Source organism: Sminthopsis crassicaudata, chromosome 2 (genome assembly GCF_048593235.1).
Source record: "Sminthopsis crassicaudata isolate SCR6 chromosome 2, ASM4859323v1, whole genome shotgun sequence".
NCBI lineage: Eukaryota > Metazoa > Chordata > Mammalia > Dasyuromorphia > Dasyuridae > Sminthopsis > Sminthopsis crassicaudata.
Window position 1 is genome coordinate 179,175,541 of NC_133618.1, and position 26,891 is coordinate 179,202,431.

The 26,891-nt window shown below is 34.2% G+C and overlaps 1 protein-coding gene and 1 long non-coding RNA gene across 21 annotated transcripts in view; both read right to left on the reverse strand.

Annotated features, from left to right (window-relative positions):
• Positions 1–2,661: 2,661 nt before the first annotated feature.
• Positions 2,662–26,891, reverse strand: part of LOC141555238 (uncharacterized) — a 51,182-nt gene continuing 26,952 nt past the window's right edge. For 4 of the 20 annotated variants that reach the window (XR_012486110.1, XR_012486122.1, XR_012486123.1 and 1 more), the window contains 5 exons: positions 8,869–8,947; positions 8,170–8,201; positions 7,488–7,615; positions 6,213–6,292; positions 2,662–4,361 (listed from right to left, as the gene is read on the reverse strand). Coding sequence is in view for 4 of the 20 variants with exons in the window: in XM_074287942.1 (XP_074144043.1) it covers positions 4,192–4,361; positions 6,213–6,292; positions 8,869–8,947 (329 nt within the window). In the remaining 16 variants the exon portion in view is untranslated. Of the gene's footprint in view, positions 4,362–6,212; positions 6,293–7,487; positions 7,646–8,169; positions 8,202–8,868; positions 8,948–23,614; positions 25,518–26,891 lie in introns of those variants that run through there. The other 16 variants (XM_074287942.1, XM_074287944.1, XM_074287943.1 and 13 more) reach the window with 9 other exon arrangements.
• LOC141555240 (uncharacterized) lies at positions 10,262–17,653 on the reverse strand. The gene is made up of 2 exons (XR_012486126.1): positions 16,758–17,653; positions 10,262–13,560 (listed from the first exon to the last, which is right to left on the reverse strand). It is a non-coding gene; the product is annotated as an uncharacterized LOC141555240 (long non-coding RNA).

The window sequence follows — 26,891 nt, forward strand, 5'->3', positions numbered from 1 at the left end:
GAACATTATATTTGAGAAAAGAACATTACACTCCTGTACCAAAATAATACTCAAAATACCAAAATCTCATGTTTTGTCCTATCACTTTTGTGAAGAAAGGGAAGACCAAGGCTATACCAGCTTCTTGTCCTGGCTCCAGAAATTACTCAGCTTGCTACTCATGGTAGGGTTAAAAATTCCAAAACCTCAGGACTATATCAGTATTATGGGTGAGAAATGTAATTGAGGATAGCTCTGGAAAATGTTTGGAGATGGGCTTACCCCAAGACAACCATCAGTGGTATTATGGAGACAATATTTTCAGACCTACTTTTTCCAGAAACTAGTTGAGTATCTTTGCACTGGTCCAGTTGGTTATTTCTTTTACCTGGCATTCAAAGAAATAAGTAGGACCAATTTAGGAAGAAGTATGCTCAGGAAAGTACCTGATGAATTTAAGGCTAGAAATCAAATTGCCTGTGGATTTGAATCATTCCTATTCTGATGGTAACTATTAACAAAAATGTGTATTGGGATAAATTATACAAGAGAGGAAAGGAAGGGAATAGCAGAGAAGTTAGATGCTACTAGCAGAATGGCATTGGAAAACAGAATGATTTTGGACAGATTATTAGCAAAAAAGGAGGCGTGTGGGTCATGATTGAAGACAGTTGTATTTTCATTCCTAGTAATACTGCTTCAATTGAGACCATTACCAAAGCCCTACAAAGTCTGATAATCATGCCAGAAGACTTAGAAAAGAATTAAGGGATTAATTATATGTTGATTGAGTGGTTATAGTCATGGTTTGGAAAATGGAAAGGAATCTTCATCTTGACCCCCTTAATAGCAGTTGCCAGGATATTAATGGCAGTTGGATATTATGTACTATTCTGTGTAACAAGACCTGTGCAGAGGTTAATAGACTTGCCTAAGGAAGGAAAGAACAAGTAAAAAGACTAAAGAGGAAAGTAAAAAAGCATTAGCCAAATTTGATGAGTTAGAAAAGGATTTGGAGCCCAAATTATGAATAAGAGGGAGGAATATAAGAAGTGGATGAGGATTTAGTTTCCACCATGTTATGAAACTTAGAGAAATGAAAGTTAAATCAGGAAAAAAAATGAAACTAAAACCTAAGAAATGAAACCTAAAGGGAAATCAGATTCACATGGGGGAATTAGGCTGTCCAGATAAACTTCAACTTCTGTGGGACCCAGTCAATGTGAAAACAGAGGAGGAACTGAATTATGACTAAATAAGGTGAATTTCAAGAGGAGAGATAATTAAGGATGGAGAGTCACAAGGGAGAATTAGACTCTCAAAATAATATCCAACCAATGGGAAATTAATGAAGAGACTGAACTATATTCAAATAAGGTGAATGACAAGGAGAGATGTAATCAGGGGTGATAATCCGCACTCATGTAAGGGAATTAGGTGCTCCAGATATGTTATAACCTTTGTAGTTCCCAGTCAATGGGGAATCAGGAAAGTGATTTGCATTTCAGGTGACAGGATATAGAAAAATATGTCAATTATTTCCAAGTGCATCTACAAGCTTAGGTGCTTGTTCTTGCAAGGTTATAAAATATAAAATAAATGGATTCATCAATAAATCAGTGGAATTCTGGAGTGTATAGAGAGAATGTATACCAAGTGTATTCAAGGTAATTTGGGCAAGATAGGCACGTGTAGCTGAGGCTTAAATTTTCTTATATAATTGTTTCTTATAATTATCAGGTACAATAATTTCAGAAATGGGGCCCCAAACTAGAACCCATCATCCCTTTATTTGGACATGCCTATCTTTTAAGGTTTTTACTCTCGTCATTTAATGCATAGTCCAGCCAATGAGACTTATTTATTATTCTTCTCACAGGGCATTCCATCTCCCATCTGAGATGGACAGCATTAGCTGTCCCCCAAGCCTGAACATCCTTCTCCATCTTTAACTCTTAGAACCCTTAGCTTACTTCAAAATTAAGTTCAAATGCCATGTTCTATATAAGTCCTTTTCTAATAACCTAGTACTCTCAATCAACATCACACCCTATTCTCTTTATTGGTTATTTTACTTTGAATTGATTTTGACTATGTATTCATTTCCTTTGTTGAAATTCCAGGATTTAGCAATAAAAGTCAAGAAAATGTAAATTCAAATTCTGCTTTAAATAATTGTTATATGAGTGACCTTGGCCAAGACACTTCTCTTCACTCAATTTCAGTTTCTTCATCTAAAAATTTTGGATAATAATATCTACATCACAGGATTGTTAGAATAATGAAATAACATAACATATAAATTAGTTGGATGAAAGGATTTCCTCACTTTGAGAGTGTACTTAATGGAAAAATTTCAAGTATTTTGCTGCTATCAGATACCAACTTTTGTTTATAAACTATATTTTTATATACTTGTTCTTTTAAACATATATAAATATTGAATACTTAAAGGCTTTTTGCATTTAATCATGTAATCATGTGGTTTTAGTTGTTTTTACCATTATTCAAATACTAAAATACTAAAATTATGTTATTTTTTCACATTTTTCATTCTTGTAGACAAGATTTAAATCCAAGTTGTTCATGATGAATGTTTTAAAATTGTTTATTTTTAAATTTTTAGTTCCAAATTTTCTTCCTTCTTGTATCACAATCACCTATTTAAAAAAAAAACACAACTTTCTTTTTCTTTTTTTTATTAAAGCTTTTTATTTTCAAAACATATGCATGAATAATTTTTCAACACTGACCGTTGCAAAACCTTTTTTCCAAATTTCCCCCCTTTCCTGCACCAAAAATCAGAAAAATCAGATCAAAAAGAAAAAAATGAGAAAGGAAAAAAAATGCAAAACAAAAAAGAACAAAAAGAATGAAAATATGATATTGTGATTCACTTTGAGTTCCCACAGTCCTCTCTTTGAGTGTAGATGTCTCTCTTCATCACTAGACCATTGGAACTGGCCTGAATCATCCCATTACTGAAAAGAGCCACATCCGTCAGAATTGATCATTGTATAATCTTGTTGTTGCCATGTACAATGATCTCCTGGTTCTCACATCACAGTATCAATTCATCACAATCATCTCTTACAAGGGCAAAAATTATGATATCCATCATACATATGAAGTTACATTCCACATTAGGCATGTCATAAGGAGAAAAGCAAGAAAAAAATAAAAGTGAAAAAAAATGCTTCAGTCAGCCCTCAGAGTTTATTAGTTCTCTCTTGGGAGTAGATAGCATTCTTATTTGAGTTATGGTAAGAAATTTTAATAATATATTATAGTAGACTCTTACACAAGATTTTATTGAAAATTTTAGGACTGATATTTAGGAATGAGATTGATTTGTAGTTCTCTTTCTCTGCTTTTCCCACATAGTTTGGATCTCAATTTCTATATCGTCTCTACTCTGATACCTCAACAGGGTATAGAGGTGGCTTTGGATTTTTTGCTTCTGATCCTCACCTCCCTCAATATGCCTTCCTTTTTACTACCAACCCCCCTTTTATCTTTCATTCCCCTTATATTAATTGCCTCTTTTCTTTTCCCCTTTCCCCTCCTACATTCCATGAGATAAATTTCTGTGCCAAAATTGTTTTCTGTTATTTCCTCTGTGAACCTAATTCAATGAGATTAAGATTCAAACAATGCTCATCCCCCTTCCTTCTTCCCCTCTACTACAATAAATCATTTGTGCTTCTACATGAAATCTAATTTACCCCATTTTAAGGTTCTGGGTTTTTTAAAGGCTTTACTATTAGGCTGCAATGTACAGAATACTTACAAAGTCAGAGAATCTTTAAGCATGGGCCCACTGATGAATTGTTTTTCTGCTCCTATGGATTAGTCTAGTTTAAGGCTAAAAAGCTCACTGCTACAGGATAACTAGTAAATCAGTTTGAGTAAAAGAACTCTTAAAGGGATAAGATAAGGAGATCTCTTATCCAGAGTCCTATCAGCAATATGTGTCAGAGGTGTGACTTGAAGCAGTGTTCTTGACTTCAATATGGATTCATTAATCCATTAAAACACTTCTTCCCTTCATACAAGACAATATCAATTCTTGATAATATTTTATAAAATTGAGATTTCACCTCTTCAAATGAACAATGACACAAGAATCATTTTACCTTAGAAAGCATAATTTTCAAAAGTGAATTTGTTTATTAAAATAAGAATGAAAAAAATTTGATTTCAACTTCTCTTCTACACTTTTAACTCACTATTTTTATATTTAAATAACATTGGGATATAAAGGCAGCAGTAACCTTTCTTTTTAAGGCAGTTGCCCAGTTTAATAAGAGGAAAGACACAAGTCTCCTTCTCACAACTGCCACCTCTCATTGCACATATGAAATTGTCAAATCCACCATAGCCTGTGAAAAGAAGTAAAAGAATGTTTCAGATTATTTGTTAACAAAACAAAAAAGAGATATATTGTAATTCTGAATCTTAACTCAGAAAGCTTAAACCTAACATAAATTAAAGTTTTATGAAAATTTCTTTCAACAAATGTGGTATTGTGTTATAATGAAAAGAACCATGATTATAATTTCAATTCTATTTGCTGGTTATGGGAACTAGTAAAATTATTTCATCTATTTGACAATATAATTATCTACAGAACAGGAATCTTCACTCATACTTGCAATAAGCTGCCTCACAAGGTTCTTATGAGCATTAAAATGTTATGGTAAACTGATCAGTGATTTCATTGTTATAACACAGGTTTTATATTATGTCTCTCTCCTAATTAGAACATGCCAGTGTCTCTCTCTTTCTTCTGGAATCAAATAAAATTTTCTTTTTTTTTTATCACAAACCATCTCTCAACCTGACTCCAAAGAAACTTTGCAGCCTAATTACAGAGTTCAATCCCTTCATTTATTGTAGTGTTAAATTCTAGCTTCTTTTTGTTTCTCACAAGGAACCCTATTTATCATCTCTGTATCATAGCCCTAGATAATCCCTTGGTTGAAATAAATATTTAAGTAGTGCTTTCTGTATACAAGGCACTGTTCTAAGCATTTTATGATTATTATTTCATCCTGACAGCCGTCCTGGTTACTGTTAATATCCCCATAAATTGGGGGAGGAGGGGAGTAAGATAAACAGAGGTCAAGTGACTTATTCAGGGTCACACTGCAGAGGCTCATTTTGAATTATTCACTTGACAAAGCACCTAAAGTTAGTTAGATTAGATGACCTTTAAGGTTCTGTAAAGTCCTAAGTAGAATTTGTAAAAATCATGTCAAGGCAATACCAGAGGCAAGAGGACAAAATGAGGTCTTTAAGGAAGCATGCTCAGGCAGGATAAGGGGAAAGGGATGAAACAGGGGAGGGATCAAAGATGATATTGGTGTAAAATATTTTACAAAACCTTTGAGTGCTATACAAATACTAGCTATAACTGGTAGGCATCAAAATGGACTGAGCTAGATTCTTGATTAATGCTGCTTAAGGGAACTAGACCCTGCTCCTCTCCAGGCTAATTTTACACAGAGGAAAATCAACTAGAGGATTCCATCTAGAAAAGACCTTGCTATCATTTAATTAACTTTTCAACTGGGGATACAAGGAAAGGCAAAAGGCACTTTCTGCCTTTGAGTAACTCACTTTATAATGGTGTAAATATAGTGTCATAAACAACTATATAAAAACTAGTTTTATATAAGACAACTTGAAAAATAACCCATTTTGCTTTTGGACCAGGACTAGCATAGTTCAGAAGCCACAGAAGAACACAGTACAGAAAAGCAATAAATGGATAATATGCCCAGATTAACAACAGTAACAGACTAGGACTCAGAAGAAATGTCTGATTTCATAAAATCTATATTCTACAGATCCATAGAATAAAGAGAGTTTAAGTTCATGGTCAAAATACTTTGTTGAACCTGGGAGGAATGGATAGATGCTACAAAGAGTCTAAGAAAGATTCAATGATAAAAATTTTCCAACCATTAGAGATATGCCAAAGTGGAATGACTTCCTTGAGAAGTGGTAGAATCCAACTTCAAATGGCAGTTGTTCACCTAAATAAAAACTTCTTGCTCTTCTAATGAGCTCTTTTAAGTAAAGGAAGTTTTTCCTTAATCTTCCATAGAGTTAATGAGATTTCAGAATTCATCTCCAGACAGCTAGGCCAGAAAACTAATGATCCCACAGATTAAACTCAACCTCCATATTCATAGTCCCACATCCCAGATAGTCATCCTGCAACTTACTTGTGCCAGCATTGGAGAAGATCACAAAGAGCATCATAAATACCATGATGTGAGTCCTCATGATGATTGGCCCGCTATACCTGTGAATTATAGTAGATGTGAGGAAAGTCCAGCTCAGGAGAAGCCAGGGCAATTAAAACCAAAGTAGGCTAGGCCAGATTTAGCTTGCTTTGGCTCAATTCTGTTCAGTTCCTATACTGATTGAATGAAGTATCCCAGAAACCAGAAGGGCCTTATTTATGGGATCAAAGAATTACCAAACAAGACTTTGATATTTAGTGTTTAAGTGATATAATACAAAGTGAAATCCTAAATAATTCCACATGATATTTAAGCAAAATAGATTCGAAGTAATATAGACTTTTTTCCTTCTCTCTGGTCCAAGTGGATTGGGAGGAGGGAACCAAGTAAATTATTTTGGCTAAACAGCTTTTGAAGACAGCTCCTTCCTGTATATATGGCTCTGGGCTATAATTTTCCCTGCTAAATATGTCAGGGAATTTCTCAACCCAGAAAGCTTAAGAAGGATCTCACCCATCCACAACACTGAAGATGAAATATGTGGAAAATTTGATTGAAGAGAAAATAATATTAACTTTTTTATATAAAAGGAGCCAGATACAGGGAAGTGATTCCCTCAGCACTGGATTAGCCTTACTTTAAAAATAGAATTAATGTCTTTACATTCAATCATCCCTCTGGAAAGGCTACATATCCAATAAGCAACATTTCATGGCATTTTAGGCTAGATAAGTAATAACTTTCATTGTATACAGATGTGTAGAATAAGGAGTAAACAAAAGGGGGCAAAATGGTCATAGACAGCATGTATGACATCTTGGTAAATATTTGGGATGCAAGTCACAGTATCTCTTATCAGAATGAGAAAGCATTATTTTTTCAAGAGAAGCAAAGAAGGACCCAAAACCAAAGCCAGAGAAGTTGCTTTTGTCTAAGATATCTGATTTGGATAATCATTAAGAGAAAGCTGCAGGTTCTCATCTAAGGAAAAATGAGTCTTTACAACAGTGGATGAAATCATCAGTTTGATCATTTTTTTTTATAGTTTGGTATATTTATTTCTCCTGGAGAAGTAACTTTTATCTTTCTATATTTTCAGTATATATATATATATATATATATATATATATATATATATATATATATATATATATATATAATTATTGACTTTTCCTTAACTGGAGGGTTAGTCTTTGGATCTTCTATCCTGAATGAACCAGATCTGGATCCTCTTCATTAAGACATTTTAATTACCTGGGGAGCTAAGCAATGCCTTGGATAGAGCACTAGGCCTGGAGTTAGGAAGATCTGAGTTCAAATGCAGCCTCAGACACACACTGGCTGTGAAACTCACCTTGTCCTCTATGCCTTAGTCTTCTTATCTATTAATTGGAGGAGAAAATGTCACATCACTTCAGTGTGTTTGTCAAGAAAACCCCAAAAAGAAATCACAAAGAGTTGGACACAATGAGTATCATCTGTCAATAAACAATTTTTGTTTATTCTGTTTTCTGGGAGACTATGCAGTTCTCACTCTCCAAAGTTCCTCCTCTAAACCCAAATCTCTTGTTTAATATCATCAATTTAAGAGTTACTTCTATTCTTTCTTGATAGTCTTTCTCTGTTTCCATTCATACTGTTTTTATAATAGCTTTTTATTTTTCAAAGATAATTTTCAACATTCACCCTTGCAAAGCCTTGCACTCCATATTTTTCTCCTTTACTCCCCACCTTCCCCCTCTCCTAGACAGCAAATATAGATCAGGAAAAAAAAATGAAAAAGCCAGATACTTAAGAAAAGACATTATGTTTTATGTATTTGTATCATAAATACTTTCCTCATGAAAATATAAAGAACATAGTAAACACCAAATAGCATCACAAAATGAAATTGATTATATTTTAAGGTGCAGGAAATATAATTCATGATAGATACCACTATTATCTTCTGTAGGCAGTCACACCACTCTGGAAAGAATAAAAGATGAAAAGATATGCTGTCAAATAAAAACAATTACATATAATCGGATCATTTAAACAAGCTACTGATATAGGACAAAATGGATTTGGATGGAAGAAAGGTCAACAATACAAAGTGCAGTAATTTCCCATCGCCAATAAAGCCATTGTGAATCAATTGTTATAAGAAGGAGATCAACACAGCCTAAAAAACATCTGAGTCAATAAGCAATTGACTTATTTACCAGGTAGGAAGATATGAAAGCAAAGGAAACAATTGTGCAGATTATATGGTTGTAATCCAATTTTTATGAAGAATGATGGAAGATTATGACCTGTTTCATTTCATAAAATAAAATCAGTGAAGGGTAAAGTCAATTTTTCAAAAAAAAACAAAAAACAAAGCAAAAAGCTAAGCAAGAGAACTAAGCAAAATATCCTGAAAGCAATTAAGAATAAAAATGGAAAGAGCACAGCAAACATTCCTCTCATTCTCTCAAACATTCTCTCAGTGCCATAGACAACAACTCTCTAAGACCCTCATGGGTAGAATAGGTGCTGACCTTCATTGGTAGAGAAATTTCTTGTATTACTGAAAGTTCACATATCTCCAAAAAAATATGGTTACAAATTACACTTAGGCTTGCCAGATTGACAGGTCCTCTCCTTTACCCACCTTCCTGATGAATGGGACTGATTGGATGAAGTATTTCTCAGTATTGAGTCACATGATCCCTGTTCCCAGAGCTGGGATCCTGGGGGGAAAAGGAAGAAGAAGGGGAGGTGTCACATGATCTCTGGAGGGATGAACTTTGAACCCTGGGATACAGAAAATTAGTGAAGTTGCAGGAAGTGATGTGACCTGTGGCAGCCAATACTGGTGACCATTGGTCAAGGATGGTTATGTCCTTTTAATCTAATCAATGAGAATGAAGGGGGTGTGAAACTGTGTTGCCTTTAAAATTATCACTCTGAAACTGTGTTCCCTTTAATCTTTAAATTTATCACTGAAATTGTGTCCCCTTTGGATCTGAGAGATTAGTGTCTCCCAGGCTCCCAGGATGAGACAAGCAACATTATTCAAGGGTAAATCAATTCCTATTGATCTTTTGGACAGTCACATCCTTATTCAGGAAATTCTAAATTCTCATTCAATTGAGAAATTCTGGTCTGATTAGCTCAGGCTGTCCCAGCCTCCCCCCTCCCATTGCTTCTTATAAAATAGGTTTCCTTTTACTCATTTCTTTGCAGAAAGTCCAAAGTAGGACCCTGCCTACTGAGAAGGCATTCTCTTCTCAGTGCCAGCCTCCATTTCCCTAATAGGACTTTGCCACTGAAGAAGTCAGACTCTTAGCAAAGCTAGCTTCCTAACCAACAATGAACTTCCATTTTTGCCATTAATATTTCAGGTTTATGAATTCTTTCACAAAGGACCTGCGTCGACCAAAAAGGGATTTCCATAACTCTCTGACTGCCACTAACTTCATTAAGAAGGCTTGGGTCTTTTGATTTGGACAAGGCAGAAGCTGACCAGATTCCAGGGGCACATGGTAGGAGTTGGGATGGCTCTGGGACTCTCCCTGCAGGGACTGAATAAATGATTTCTCTTTGTACCTGAAGATGTCTCTGATTAGTTAATTTGGGAAAGGGGGTCTAGCAGCAGCCTATATACATTGGCCCTACTAGGGGACAGGGGAAGAATCTCCAGAGGCAAAAACTATGGCTATTGTATTGTGCCTAACTTCTGCAAAGTTTGGTTTCTTATTAATCAAAGGATGAAGTTCTTGAGAAGGATGTGTACAAAAGGTGGAATACCATAAAATCTACTTTTTACAGAATCACATTGTACACATTAACACTAGACAGACAGACTTAGAGAGCTAAGGAACAACAAATTTTAAAAGTAAAAAAAAACCTCTTAAGCAGGCACCACAGCTCTGCTTAAAATATTACTGTACTTAACAAACAGGAATAGTCACCACTTTGGCTGGGGGGGGGGGGCAGGAAAGAAAGGAAGAAAGAAGAAAGTATCCTGATTTTATTCAAAACCTTCCTTAGTTTGTGGGATTTTTGTTTTTGTTTTTTGTTTTTTGTTTTTTAAATTTGAAATCACATTAAGGAATTGTAATGATATGGCCTTGTGGTTTTTAAAAATATTCCTACTTTTCATCAAAATGAAGTTATGTTTTCTTAAAGTGATCATAATATGGCCCAAAAAATGACTATTACTGGGGTAGGACAACATTTTGTATTCTATTATGAAACAAGTCTTTCCCATGGAGTGCCAAGCCCAATTCTAATACAATGCAAAAAAGGATTCAAGAAGTGGTTGCCTGGAGGGCATTCATCCTCTATTACCTTCATAAATACATTTCCCCTTTCTTTCTTTAGTGTCTCTATGTTTTTGTCCTTTTTTATTCCATTTTTATTCTATCTCCTTGTCTTTTCTGTTGTTTCTGTTTTTCTTTGTGTTTCTCTATTAATCCTAGTTTCTGTCTTTTTGTCTCTCTCCCTTGAGATTTCTGTATGAGTCTTTAATTCATTATTCTATGTTATCATATTATTCTTTTTCTCACTATTAATCAAATTTTCTCTTCTTTTTCTGTTGCTACTTTTCTCTATTTCTTTCTCTTGTTCATTTTCTTTCTTTGCAATTAAAATATTTTATTTATGTCTTTTATTTTTGCATCACTTTCGCTACCTATCCTCACACAGTCTCCTCCCTAGAAAATCAGCACTTATAACCAGAAATAAAAAAACAAAGTAAGAGGGAGGGGAGAAAAGACCTGTTCAGCAAAAGTCAACAAAATTATAGCTGAGTTGATGTGCCCAGATATCCTCTCTCAATATCCAGCTCTTCTGAAGAAAAACAGAAATTTCTTTCTCTTCTGTCAGGTCTCTCTTTTTTTAATGTCTTTTTCTTACTTTTGGTGCCTTTTATGGTCTGACTCACAATCCAGTCTGTGGTTCCTCTTTTACAAATACATATATTCCAATTGTCCTGCTCTCATTTTCTACAAGGTCTACCATCTGAATACCTTCTCAGGCTTGACATACTGGCATTACCATTGACAAATGGGACTGGGAAACCCATGTATGTAAATAACTCAGGTACATTAGGCAGAGGGAGGATCTATTTTATGCCATAACAGTATGTATTTTTATGCCATAAAACATTGGTATTTATAGTATATAAATAGTATATAAATAAATTTATAGTATATAAATGTTTATCCTGTTATATTAGGCCAATAAAACTAGATTTTGGTCAGAGAATTCAAGTTGGAATTCTGGCTCCACTATTTACTATGTGGCATCTGGCAAGCCTCTTAATGGCTATGGCTTTCACTTCCTTTATTTATCTGTGAAATAAAGAAGTTGGATACAGTCCTTTTCTATCTTTAAATACTATGAATTCTTTAAATACCTTGGCTAAAGGACTTGTTTCATTTTTGTCTTTATATCTAGAACATCCAAAAGAATGCCTGAAATGTAGCAAGTAATTAATAAATGTTTGTTGTTACATTAAGTACATATATTATAATAGAAGTTCAAAACCTTCAATGGATAGTCATCCAAACAGATTACATGTGTTAAAAGTATGTAAATGCTATTTTCTAGCTCTAACAGTGATAACAGCCCACATTATCTACCACTATCATTAATAACCAATAATGAGAACAAGGAAATAGCCATGGATAGGTAATGGTGGAATTAAAATGTTGAAGATTGGAGGGAAGTAGGTGGGAAACATTCCTTGTATCTCAGTAAAGATCAGTCTGTCCTAGGAAAGAGTTAAATGAATAGAAGAGGGAAAGAACTTGAATTCTTAAAGATGATATGGAAGGCATACATTCAAGCCCAAACTTAATAAATAGAAACACACAGTAGTAAGAAGTAGATCAAAGTTTGTGCTCAGGAGTTGTTGTTGTTATTGTTGTTCTTGTTGTTGTTGTTGTTGTTGTTCTTTTTCTTGTTCTTGTTGCATGTTTATGTTTTTTTTTCTGATTTAAGACCTAAATAGTAACAGTATAGAGTTGGTATGAAGTCCAGACTAGCTCCCTGGAGGCCTCAGGGTCAGTCAGAGTTAGGATAAGCAAAAGTCCTTGGACTTTAGGGGGAGGAGTGAAGGAGATAGACAAAAACTGCCAGGAGTTTTGCCAAGGATCTAGAGTCCAGAATCTCCACACTTTTCTTGTCTCCTTCCTACAGCCAAGTGAAGTTCTCTCACCTCACTCCACCTTCTAATCCCTCCTATGATTATCTTTATACACCGAAAGATCGAGCCAGCAAGCAATAGTGAGAAGGGCCATTTTCCTAAACATATGCTAATAGAGTATTGCCCAATAGGTAATTAGCCTTAAGTGCTTGGTTGTCTGATTCAAGCACACCTTTTAAGAGTTTCAGCCCTTTACAAGTTGGGATGTGTTAGTAGAAGTTGGAGTTCCTATCATTCAGAGCCACACTAACTTTAACAGAGGTTTGTGAAGAGATCCAATTGCTTCTTCTATACTGCTTTTTCTACCTACTTCCAAATATAGCAACCCTTGCCCAAAGCATTTCTAAAACTCCCATTTGTAGTCAGGCTTGGTTCCAAAAGGTAAATAACTACTTTTTCCTTCAGGGATGTAGGAGTTAACTTTGAGGTTGTTAAGTGTCCTAGTACTCTGATAAACTCCTACCACTGTGTTCTTCATAGATTGTCAGTTGAATTTTTTAGAAAGGATATTTAAGAAAGAGTATCAGGAGAGATTTTAGAAAAGGTATTTACTTACTGGGTCTATCAAGTACAGTGGTTTCAAAAAAAGGCTCTTAAACTAAAGCCCATTTACCTTTTAGGCACACATTTCTAAATAAATGGATACAAATGACAAACTAAATGTGTCCAAGGAGTGAATTCATAAGTCATGGTTATTGGATGTATTTTTGTCTATTGTTTTTGTCTTATCATGTATCCTGCTACAAACCCTGATGGTTATTCTAGAACTAACCTTCCAAAGTTCATAGATTCTCTCCTCATAAATGGTAAGAGTAAGCAGACAAAATTGGTGGAGAGTGAAGAGGAGGAAGGATCCCCTTTCTACATTTTCTCATTCTAGAAGCAATTCCTTGTCAGGAATTTTTTCCTTCTAGACTCAATCATCATCATCATCATCATCATCATCATCATCATCATCATCATCATCATCCTTCCTATTGCTAGGAAATTTGATTTGCAAACTGACTGACCTTTATATAGTCATCTATCTGATTCTTTAAGTCAATCAAGATATCATGTGTATGTATGACATCATCTACTTTCATCCAATCATTAAAAATACTTATGATCATTTCAAATGGGATAATATACATACTCTATCTTGTAAAACTTAAAGTTTTTTATATATATATATATATTTTATAATATTATCCCTTGTATTCATTTTTCCAAATTACCCCTCCTCCCTCTATTCCCTCCCCCCGATGACAGGCAATCCCATACATTTTACATGTGTTACAATATAGTCTAGGTACAATACATGTGTGCGAATATCATTTTCTTGTTGCACAATAAACATTAGAATCCGAAGGTACATGCAACCTGGGCAGACAGATATTAGTGCTAACAATTTTCATTCCCCTCCCAGTGTTTCTTCTCTGGGTGTAGCTACCTCTGTCCATCATTGATCAACTGGAAGTCAGTTGGATCTTCTTTATGTTGAAGATTTCCACTTCCATCAGAATACATCCTCATACAGTATTGTTGTTGAAGTGTACAGTGATCTTCTGGTTCTGCTCATTTCACTCAGCATCAGTTGATTTAAGTCTCTCCAGGCCTCTCTATATTCCTCCTGCTGGTCATTTCTTACCGAGCAATAATATTCCATAACCTTCATATACCACAATTTACCCAACCATTCTCCAACTGATGGACATCCATTCATCTTCCAGTTTCTAGCTACAACAAAAAGAGCTGCCACAAACATTTTGGCACATATATGTCTCTTTCCGCTCTTTAGTATTTCTTTGGGATATAATCCCAGTAGTAGCGCTGCTGGGTCAAAAGGTATGCACAGTTTGATAACTTTTTGGGCATAATTCCAGATTGCTCTCCAGAATGGCTGGATTCTTTCACAACTCCACCAGCAATGTATTAGTGTCCCAATTTCCCCACATCCCCTCCAACATTTGTCATTATTTGTTCCTGTCATCTTAGCCAATCTGACAGGTGTGTAGTGGTATCTCAGAGTGGTCTTAATTTGCATTTCTCTGATCAGTAGTGATTTGGAACACTCTTTCATGTGAGTGGATATAGTTTCAATTTCTTCCTCTGAGAATTGTCTGTTCATATCCTTTGACCATTTATCAATTGGAGAATGGTTCGGTTTCTTATAAATTATGGTCAGTTCTCTATATATTTTGGAAATGAGACCTTTGTCAGAACCTTTGTTTTTAAAAATATTTTCCCAATTTGTTACTTCCCTTCTAATCTTGTTTGCATTAGTATTGTTTGTACAGAAACTTTTTAGTTTGATGTAATCAAAATCTTCTATTTTGTGATCAATAATGATCTCTAGTTCTCCTCTGGTCATAAATTCCTTCCTCCTCCACAAATCTGAGAGGTAGATTATCCTCTGTTCCTCTAATCTATTTATTATCTCCCTCTTTATGCCTAAATCATGGACCCATTTTGATCTTATCTTGGTATATGGTGTTAAGTGTGGATCCATATCTAATTTCTGCCATACTAATTTCCAGTTTTCCCAACAGTTTTTTCCGAATAATGAATTTTTATCCCTAATGTTGGAATCTTTGGGTTTGTCAAAGATTAGATTGCTATAGATGTACCCTTTTTTGTCCTTTGTATCTAATCTGTTCCACTGATCTACCGGTCTATTTCGTAGCCAATACCAAATGGTTTTGGTGACTGCTGCTATATAATATAGCTTTAGATCAGGTACACTTAGACCACCTTCCTCTGAGTTTTTTTTCATTAGTTCCCTTGCAATTCTTGACCTTTTATTCTTCCATATGAATTTTGTTGTTATTTTTTCTAGGTCATTAAAATAGTTTCTTGGGAGTCTGATTGGTATAGCACTAAATATATAGATTAGTTTGGGGAGTATTGTCATCTTTATTATATTCGCTCGGCCTATCCAAGAGCACTGAATGTCTTTCCAATTATTTAAATCTGATTTTATTTTTGTGGCAAGTGTTTTGTAATTTTTCTCATATAATTCCTGACTTTTCTTTGGTAGATGGATTCCCAAATATTTTATACTCTCAACATTTGTTTGGAATGGAATTTCTCTTTGTATCTCTTGCTGTTGCATTTTGTTAGTGATATATAAAAATGCCGAGGATTTATGTGGATTTATTTTGTATCCTGCCACTTTGCTGAAATTTTGAATTATTTCTAGTAGCTTTTTAGCAGAGTCTTTGGGGTTCTCTAAGTATACCATCATGTCATCTGCAAAAAGTGATAGTTTAATTTCCTCATTTCCTACTCTAATTCCTTGAATCTCTTTCTCGGCTCTTATTGCCGAGGCTAGCGTTTCTAGTACTATATTGAATAGTAATGGTGATAGTGGGCAACCTTGTTTCACTCCTGATCTTACTGGGAAAGGTTGCAGTTTATTTCTATTGCATATTATGCTTACTGACGGTCTTAAAGATATACTCCTGATTATTCTAAGGAATAATCCATTTATTCCTATACTCTCAAGAGTTTTTAGTAGGAATGGATGTTGGATTTTGTCAAATGCTTTTTCTGCATCTATTGAGATGATCATATGGTTCTTATTAATTTGATTATTAATATGGTCAATTATATTAATAGTTTTCCTAATATTAAACCAGCCCTGCATTCCTGGAATAAATCCTACTTGATCATAGTGTATTATCTTGGAGATGATTTTCTGAAGTCTTTTTGCTAATATCTTATTTAAGATTTTAGCATCAATATTCATTAAGGAGATTGGTCTATAATTTTCTTTCTCAGTTTTCGATCTACCAGGTTTAGGTATCAGTACCATGTCTGTGTCATAAAAGGAGTTTGGTAGGACTCCTTCATCCCCTATTTTTTCAAATAATTTATATAACATTGGGGCTAATTGTTCTTTAAATGTTTGGTAGAATTCACATGTGAATCCATCTGGCCCTGGGGATTTTTTCCTGGGGAGTTGATTAATAGCTTGTTCTATTTCTTTTTCTGAAATGGGACTATTTAAGCAATTTATCTCCTCCTCTGTTAATCTAGGGAGCCTATATTTTTGGAGAAAGTCATCCATTTCACTTAAGTTATCAAATTTATTGGCATAAAGTTGGGCAAAGTAACTCCTTATTATTTCTCTAATTTCCTCTTCATTGGTGGAAAGATCCCCCTTTTCATTTGTAAGACTATCAATTTGATTTTCCTCTTTCTTTTTTTTGATCAAATTTACCAAAGGTTTATCTATTTTATTGGCTTTTTCATAAAACCAACTCTTGGTTTTATTTATTAATTCAATAGTTTTTTTACTTTCAATTTTATTGTTTTCTCCTTTTAATTTTTGTATTTCGAGTTTAATTTTTGGTTGGGGGTACAACTTAAAGTTTTTGAAAAATCCAAAGGAGAAGTCTGGGACATCTGTGATTATGTTAATTGATGGAGATAGAAATAGTACCCTTATATGGAGATAATAACAGTCCCTCACATTCAACTGTAATGAACCATATTATCTTCCCATTAAACAAGTTCTCTCCTAGATAATTCACAATTTATAAACTTTTTTTTTGCTTTTTTATAGTCCTTTTTCTTTTCTCCTCCCTTCATATTTCTTAGGTCTTCAATCCTATTGAACCATGATCATAAACATAAGATAAACATGGAAAAGAGACATCCCAAAGAGGCTTAGGCAAAGGACAAGTCTTTCTTTAGTATGTCCTGAGCTTTCTGCATGGCTGGAACTCAGATTAAAAATGAGAGTGGAAGGATGAGGTAGTGTTTCTTATGGACTCCCATCCTTTAGAAATCTTTAAAAAAGGATAGCTCCTCAAAGGATATGAACAATTTTCAGATAATGAAATTAAATCCATTTATAATTATATGAAAAAAATGCTCTAAATCACTAGTGATTAGAGAAATTCAAATTAAAACAACTCTAAGGAACCACCTCACACCTCTCAAATTGGCTAAGATGACAGGAAAAGATAATGATAAATGTTGGAGGGGATGTGGGAAAACTGGGACACTGATGTATTGTTGGTGGGGTTGTAAAATGAGCCAATCATTCTGGAGAGCAATCTAAAACTATGCCCAAAGGGCTATAAAACTGTGCATACCCTTTGACCCAGCCATGCCATTACTGGGTCTGTACCTCAAGGAAATCATAAAGGAGAGAGAAAAGGACCCACATGTGCAAATATATCTGTAGCAATTCTTTTTGTGATAACAAAGGATTGGAAAAGGAGTGGATGCCTATCAATTAGGGAATGGATGAACAAGCTGTAGTACATGAAGGTAATGGAATATTATGGTTCTATAAAAAATGATGAACAGGATAATTATTGAAAGGCCTGGAAAGATTTACATTTACATTTACATTACTGATGCTGAATGAAACAAATAGAACCAGGAATACATTGTACACAATAACATCAAACAGACAAAATTGATGGAGAGTGAAGAGGAGGAAGGATCCCCTTTCTACATTTTTCTCATTCTAGAAGCAATTCCTTGTCAGGAATTTTTTCCTTCTAGACTCAATCATCATCATCATCATCATCATCATCATCATCATCATCATCCTTCCTATTGCTAGGAAATTTGATTTGCAAACTGACTGACCTTTATATAGTCATCTATCTGATCAACTATGAAAGGCTTGATTTTCTAATTAGTTCAATGATCCAAAGCAATGCCAATAGAATTTGGACAGAAAATGTCATCTGCATCCAGAAAAAGATCTAAGGAGACAGAATATGACTCAACACATTCTATGTAAACTTATTTTTTTCTGTTTTTTAATCTCTCCCTTTTTTCCCTTTTTGCTCTGATATTTTTCTCCCAACATGATTCATAAAGCAATATGTATTAAAAAATAAATAAGCTTACAAGCAATAAAAGGATAGCTTCTAATTGTTTTCTATTTTATTGTTACAGGAAAATGTGGCATGATATTTCTACAACTTTGTAGAATTCCACACTGAACTGGCTCTAAATAACTATTTAATAGTCAAGAGGAAGATGACATTTTCTAATTTCATCATTTCCCTACTTATAAAATTCTATTGAATTCAGGATATAATATAAAGTCCTATAGAATTTAAAGGCATAAATAATCAATCTGGCTTCAGGCTACCTTTGCAGGTTTTTGTTTTCCTCATGTAGTTTATTGTATGGCCAATCAGGTTTATTTACTGCCTCACATATGACAGTTCATCTTTCATTTTCATGCCAATGCACGAGGTGTCTCCCTTGCTTTGGACACCCTCTTCCATCAGTACTTCATAGAATCCTTAGCTTACTTCAAAACTTAGTTCAAGTGCTTCTTCCTACAGGAGGTCTTTCTTAATTACTTGGTCCTCTTGATCTTACATCTCATTCTGTTCATCAGTCTTTTACTTTGCATTGATTCTAACATGTATTTATTTCCTTTTTGAAATTCCAAGATCTGGCAATAAGTGGGTATAAATTCAGCTTTAAACACTTACTAAAAGCATGAACCTGGGAAAGTTACTTAACTTTTTTGTTTCAGTCTTTTCACCTGTATGTATTATCACCAATATGAGATAATAATAAGACATACCTCACAGAGTTTTAGGATAATCAAATGCATTTTATAAAATGCATTACAAAAATGGTACAGTATTTTACAAAACATAAACATTTTGGGATGTAAATTCCTGCTAGACAGGCAGGAATTTTAGGTGACATAATGTTGCATATGAAAGTTGATGTGAGTGAAGAAACAAAGATTTGAACTTGCTTGCTAATTAGAGAAAAAATCCAGACCAGCCTTCTCAGCTTTAGCACTGGACCCAAAATACAGAAGAGACAGACTTTTATGCATTAAAAACAATTAAATAAGATCAGTTAGCTAAAATTAAAATACAAAATTGGGTAATCTGATTTCTAATTAGAGGAAAAAATAGGGACTTTCCAAATTGAGGAGAATGAATAGCTGTAATTCTTTGAAATAAATAAAAAATGTCCCAACCCCCTCAAAGTAATTGTATTCAATCAAAGAGACAATAACTAACTGACCAGTACTGGGATAGTTTTCAGATCTGATGTTTGAGTTGCTTAAAATGTAAAATTGTGAAGAAAGTTCTTTACATCAATCTTCAGATCTGTATTTCTGGTCAGCATTAATGTAGGTCCTTAGTTAAAGTTCTCTAACCAGTAGACAGAAGTGGTCCATCTTCCCAGGCAGTCTAGGTTCACACAATGCAATATTTTTTTCTCACAATCCCCACAATTGAATAAAGTTTTCTTATAAGTCAGAAAATAAAGTAGACTCATAATTGAATAGAAAGGAAATGGAGCTAGTAGAATTGAATAAGTCACAAAGTAGAGTCAGTGTGGTTCATCCAATTCCTATTACTAATTGCTAATTTAATTCCCTCAACTTCTCCTTTGATTCATGGTAAATAAAGACACTGAATTGCTGAGAATAGCTAAATCATGCACAATTGATCATTGCACAATATTATTTTTACTATATACAATGTTCCCTTGATTCTGATTATCTCGCTTTGCATCAGTTCCCTCTCAAAGCCTGAAGTGGAAATCAGTCCTGCTTACTGGGACAGAAAGATTAATATCTGAGAGAATTACTTCAAGTATAAAACTTCATTACATTTCCCCAATATTCTAAATTTTGGGGTGTAGTTTTTAGCAGTCTTTTTGGTTAGCTGCATGTTCCCCTTAAAAAATCTTTCAAAGTAGTAGAATCTACAAACATTAAACACCACACAAGATAAAGCATTTCCTAAGTTTTACAAAGAAACAAAAACACAGACAAAACATTATTAACAAGTATTAACAAATACTTGCTAGCCTTTGCTGCTGGGGGTTTTTTTTTTCAATTTGCAATGATAAAAAGAACTGAATTGGAGGCAAAAAATTACCAATTGAATAGCTTGCAGATTTATGCCAGATGTCACATGATTTAATTGTGTTTAGTCATTCCTGTATCTTTCAGGAAGCATCCCCTGGTTCCAAGCTACCAAAAGTCTATCTGAGAAGGAACCTCCCAGTACTTTGCTACTACTGGAACACATACTTCTTCACTCTAGAGTTCCCTCAACCCAAAATTTAAACCCTAATTTTAAAACTTTCCCACTCCTAGAGGGGGAAATTAATACAAAACTTAAATCTAAATGTTTCTTTACCTAAGAGGAAATATAAATTGAAAGCAAAAGTCCAACTTTCAAAGACAGTTTTTCTAGATGAGGTTCCACTATGAAATCACCTGAGTGCATCTGGGAAACCCCCTCAAAATGCTGTTCCTGGAGACCAGAATGTATTCCCAACCTGACTGGCTTCATCAAAGCAGATCTTCAAAAAAACTTTCTGTAGACAGCTGGACCAAGAATTATTAGCAATTCTTGCCCAATTAAAGGAAAAGTAGTGATGCAAAATGTCTGAACTAAGGAGTTTCTAAGGGTGGAATAGCATTATAGGATCAATAGCTAAAAAAAAAAAAAAAAAAAAAAAAAAAAAAAAAAAAAAAAGCAGTAGATTTGGATTGTTTTGAATTCCTAATTTATTGCTTCTTAGTTGTTAATTTCTCTTGGTCTGGATATCTTCATCTGAGAATGAATTGATTAGACTAGATGATCCCTAAGGACCTTGCATTAGAGAGTGAAAGAAGTTTAGAGGCTATCCACCTCCCTCATTTTATGGCTAATGAAAGTGAAATTATTTACTTGAGTATAAATGTAGCGCTAAGCACCATGATATCTGCTGTATACAAATTCAGGGTTCTTCTGACTATAGAGTGTCAAAATGGTTACAATCAACATATTTTAAGGGGGGGCTATTCAATTTCATTCATTTGTATTGCCAGTTAAAGTGATTCTTCTTAAATAGTTCCAAAGAATAGGATTACTAAGATAACAAAGAAAAAATTTAAAATAAAATTATGCATGACTCCATGATTTATTATCAATAATTCTTTAAAATTGTATATTATTTCCTTTTGGGGAGGGAGTATTAAAACTCCTGTTGATATCATCATACTTGATAAAACTCTATATCTTCACTGGGCCTGGTTAATCTGTCTTGAAATTTCTCATTTTACATGTGTACTTAAAGGAAAAGTTTCAAGTATTTTATTCTTACAGATGGAACCTGTTTTTGTTTTGTAGATCCATATTTTTGTGATATTAAACAAGAATCTTTCTATGCTTAGCTTTTAAAAGTATAAATGAATAGAGAATATTTGAAGTATTTTTGTGTCTAATGATAAAATCTTATAGTCCTAATTGTTTTTATCATTACTCAAATATTAAATACTGAAAGTATATTATTTTTTCATAATAACTTTTACTTTCTCCCAGATTTAAATCTAAATTGGTTATGGGTTGTTTTGTATTTTCAGGTCCAAATCCTCTCCTTTCTTGTACCACAAGCATCCACATTTTACAAATGAAATCATGCAAAACATATTTTCATATTAAACATGTTTGGAGGGGGAAAGCAAGAAAAAGAAAGTGAAAATATATATATATTATATATTTATAGTATTTTTTATCTTGAGTTATGATAGAAATTTTAATAATATATTACGTAGACTCTTTGGCAAGATTTTACTGAAAACTGTAGCATTGGATATTCAAGATTGAGATTGGTAGTTCTCTCTTCCTCTCTCTCTCTCTCTCTCTCTCTCTCTCTCTCTCTCTCTCTCTCTCTCTCTCTCTCTCCCTCTCTCTCTCTCTCTCTCATATAATATACATTGTATTCCTGATGAGATTAGATTCAGGGAATCAAATGATGAAATTAGAATTCCTGGTAGTCAGGGAGTTAGATGATGAGGTCAGTGGCACGTTCAGGGTTCAGGGAACCAAATGAAGAGGTTTGGCTCCCCTACATCATCTTGGGATTTGGCACATGGGTAGGAAATTTTGGGAACCCTCTTCTAGCGGCATAGAGGTCTTTTGTAAAGGAATTTACGAACCTGAAAAGCTAGACTGATAAAAAGAAGTTTATTATTGGCATTGGGAAGTCAGCCTTTGCTATGCATGAATAGAAAGACTGAATTCCTTAGTAGCAAGGTCCCAGCAGGGAACTAAAGTTTCTAGTAAAAAAATCCCAACAGAGAGATATAAAGTCTCATTAGGAAAATAACTGAGGATAAAGAGAGGGTAATGCTGAAAGAGAATATCATCCCAGCGGGCAGAAGCTTGCTATGCCAGGAAGAGAGATTCCTTGGCGTATTAGGTCCTCTGCAAGGAGAGGGTTTAAGATTGGGTCTTTTATAATAGAAGCTTTTGGCTACAAGCTGAGGGAGGTTCTTGATAGGCTGGGTACAGCTTGAGCTGAATTTGAATCGAATTGAATGAGTCTCTTTAATTCAATAGGAAGCTTAATAGTGAGTGTTATCAATGGGGGTGGTACCTGTCTCTCAGGATCTTTTACAGAGGCCAGGATTCAAAGAGAATCTGTCCTTGGAGTTTTAGAGAGTTTCAAGGCTCCCTTCACTCAGAGCTGTCCATCTTTTCTTTGCTTCCTTCTAGATTTTCTCTTGCTCTCTGCTGTGCTTTTTTTTTTTTAACTTTACTTTTCCCCCCTTCCCCACAACTCTTTCCCTCAAGAAGACTTCAATTAAGTGTGGATATATTTTATAAATACATAAATATAACTAAACACACACACATACATATATATATATACATATATACATACTGTACATAGATATATATAATCAGTTCTTCCTCTCACACTTCATTTGTATGAGATAATCACTTTTTTTTACCTTTTTTCAAATCATTTTATATTCAGCTCTACTCAACTCTATTCCCAATCTTTCCTTTGCATTACCCAATTACCAATAGAAAGAAGGTTTACCTTCCCATGTACAAAAAATAAGTCATTTGTCTTTATTGAATCCCTTATATCTAGTCTTTACCATTTACCTTACCTCTTGGATCTTGTATGTCAAATTTTCTATTAAGTACAGGTTTTCTGGTAATAAAATCCTAAAAGCCTGGCAACTCCTTGAATATCCTTTTTGTTTGATTGTTCAGGTTCATGCATAACTTTGCTTTAATTTTTGGCCATAAGTTATATTCTTTTGCTTTTCAATATATATAGTATTTCAAAACTTGAGGGTTTTGTGGCTTTGTAGTATTTGAATTGTTTTTCTTTTTTCTTGCTGCTCATAATATTTTCAGGTGGGGAGTGGGGAGAGGATTACAATTTAGCAATGATATTCCTGTAGGCTTTCCTCTAAGTATTTCTTTCAGGTGGTGATCAGTGTGTTTTTAGACTTCTGGACAATTTTGTTTAAATATTTCTTGTATTTTTTAATCATGATTTTTTTAATAACAACTTCAAGTAATTTGATTATTCATATGTTTTCTCTTCTTGATATGTTCTCCAGATCAATTGTGTTTCTTATGAGGTATTTCACATTCTCTTCTATTTCTTCATTCTTTATATTTTATTTTATTTTTTACTCTACTTCATTTGTTTCCCCATGCCCATTCCTAATTTTCAAGGAGATTCTGGATCTCCTTTTCCATTAGATTGATTTTTCTTTTCATTATCTTGTTTTGGGGAGGTTGTTCTTGTTTTTTTTTTTTTCCCTCAATCTTTCATACTTGATTTTTAGTCTTTTTTTTTAATTCTTCTATGAATTCTTTTTGGGCAGATGATCATTTGATGTTATTCTTTGGCATAGAAGAGACTTTTTTTATGTTTTTGCTTTAGTATTTTCTGAAGACAAACCTCAGATCTCTATGCCTATAGTAACTATGGTTGGGTTCTTTTTCCTTTAGTCATTTTTGTTTTGTCTTTTTTATCTCAACTTATTATTATAATCACCTCTAGTTATGGGGTGTAGAGGGTTGTGTTTCTGGTCACAGGTCTGATTTACTGTTATTTTTTGAGCTTTGTCCTGAGTCTAATCTCTGATTTCTTTTCCCCTCTAAGCCACAGATAAATATCCTTTGCACAATGTGCTGGAAATGCTCTTGCTCCCTGAGAACTCTTCAGTGGCTATAATCTTCAGTTTTCCCCTGTGGCCTGAAAACAAAAACAAAAACAAGAACTCTGCACTCCTGTAAATGACCACAGTCAGCAGTGTCCCTGTATCAAGGACTTTTGCACTCACCAGGTATGTGCTAGTTCCTTCTAGCTCAGGGCCACATCTCCATAGCCTAGTTGGAACTGGAGTCTTTATCAGCAGAGGTCCCTTCAAATTTCCCTCTTTCAGACATTGTTTCACCCCCCAATTTGGGAAGTGAAAATTCCTTTTACTGATGCTGATACAACCTCCCAACCCAGGTGCCTCAAGGTTCATCACTTATTGTTTCAAGAGAGCTAGTGTAAAGGTGTTTACACTTCACTCAGACCAAACCTCTGTCCAGGAATCTTCCTTTGGATCTTCTCTAGTTATACCAGAAGGATCAGTGTTCTGCCTCAATTCTTGTCTATTTTTGTCAACCTATATTTACCTTGAGGCACTATTTTGTCATATTTGTGAAGGAAATCTGGAGAGCTTGGAATTTTCTGACCTCCACTGCCATATTTCTAGAATCCTCTCCCTAAAAGAGCTCTTAAAGGCCATGTAACTTGGTAGGAAAGAACTATAATCTGCCAGGAGAGGAACAACAATGAAATTCTGAATCTGGAAGAAGTATTTAGTGATATAAAGGGAAAATAACTAATATAAGGTTCCATAGGCAATATGTGTCAGAAGTTGGAATTATAGTCAAATCTGCTTAACTTCAACCTGTACTCATTATCCATTAGTACAAAATTTCTCTCCTTCATACAAAAAAGAAAAGTCTAACTTCTTGATTATACTTTGTAATATTGACATTTCCCATTTTCAGCTGAGGAATGACCTAGGAATAATTTCTGCATTAGAAAGCATGCTTTCCAAAAGTGATTTCCTTTATTAAAATATGAATAAGAAAAGTTTAATTTCAAACTCTCACAATTTCTACCCTCTTAGTCTTTCATAATTGCAAAATTTTTCTTACATCAGCCACTTGTATATTCTTTTACACAACAAATCTTCTTTTCCTTTGTCTTACAGGTACCAAGTTTCAAAATAGGATATCTACAAAATTCTTTTACACAAACACCCCCAATCAGATCACATCGGAAATTTGAAAATAATCCGCCATACCCTATGGAAAGAAGTAAAAGAATGTTTCAGAATATTTGTTTATACACACACACACAAAAGATTTTATGTCATAATAGCCCTAAATATAATACAAATTAACTTATTATGAAATTTTATTTCAAAAATGTGATATTGTGTTGTAATGAAAAGAAGCCAAGGTGGCAAAAGAATAGTTGGATTCCAATTTCAGCATGTCTACTTACTTGTCATGGTCACTAGTAAAATTATTAAACCTTTTTGATTCTTAGTTTGTTTTTCTAAGGAGAATAATTATACTTGAAACAACCTACCTCACACGGTTTTTGTAAGAATCAAAATGGGACAGTAAGTTTTCCTGTGATTTCATTACTATATTACAGATCTTAGTTTTTTTTTTTTCTCCTATTCAGTTCATGCTAGGAGCTCCCCATTCCTCCTGGTACCAAATACAAACTTCTTTGTTTAGCATAAGTCACCTAACCTCAAGGTAACTTTCCAGTCTAACTACAGAGTTCAATCCTTTCATTCATTGTAGAGTCCAATCAGACTCGTTTCTCTTTGGTTCTCATCATATAGCATACCATTTCACTTCTTTCTCACACTTGCCTGAATAATCCTCTTGTCTAGAATGGATCTGTCATCATGCTAAGCTCTATGTGTCTCAGAACTAAGTTTATATGCATCCTAATCCAACACTTGAAGATCCCACTAGTAATTGAAATGGATCTCTTTTGTATTTTTCATATATACTTATATACTGTATGTCCATGGTGCCATCACTAATATAACACAATATAACACAATAATAATATAATATAATATAATGTAATGTAATGTAATGTAATATCATCTCCTTGATGTAGAGGACCTGAATTCTGGAGAAGTATACTTGAAACAAGGATACTTACAAGGTGTCAACTCAGTGGAATTGATGAGATAATGGTTCTCTAGTTCACATATATCTAGTATGATATAATGATATAATCACTCTAGTTCACACATACTCAATATGCTGTAATGATGTAATTGGAGAGAACTGAGAACAGAGTGAGTCAGAGTGAACAGACTGTGAAGGAGACAATAAAGACTTTAGACTCTGTTCCTAACCATCCTCATGGTGACTATCCTGCTGAGTTCAAGGCCCATCCAGAGGACCTCCAGAAAGGTAGCCTGGACATTACATTTTGGCACTCAAATATGGGGCACTGAGAGAAGCACACTACATTTTGAGGCTCTGGACATAAGGACCTACACTCAGCAGTTTGGTTGACAGGATCATAAACTCAGTGGAGAAGTCCCTGTGACCTGGAAATAAGGCGAGTACAAAAATAGACAAACAGGAAACTTTGGTAAGGGTTAAACTAGTCACTTTTGTTTTTCAGCTGAAATACTAAGA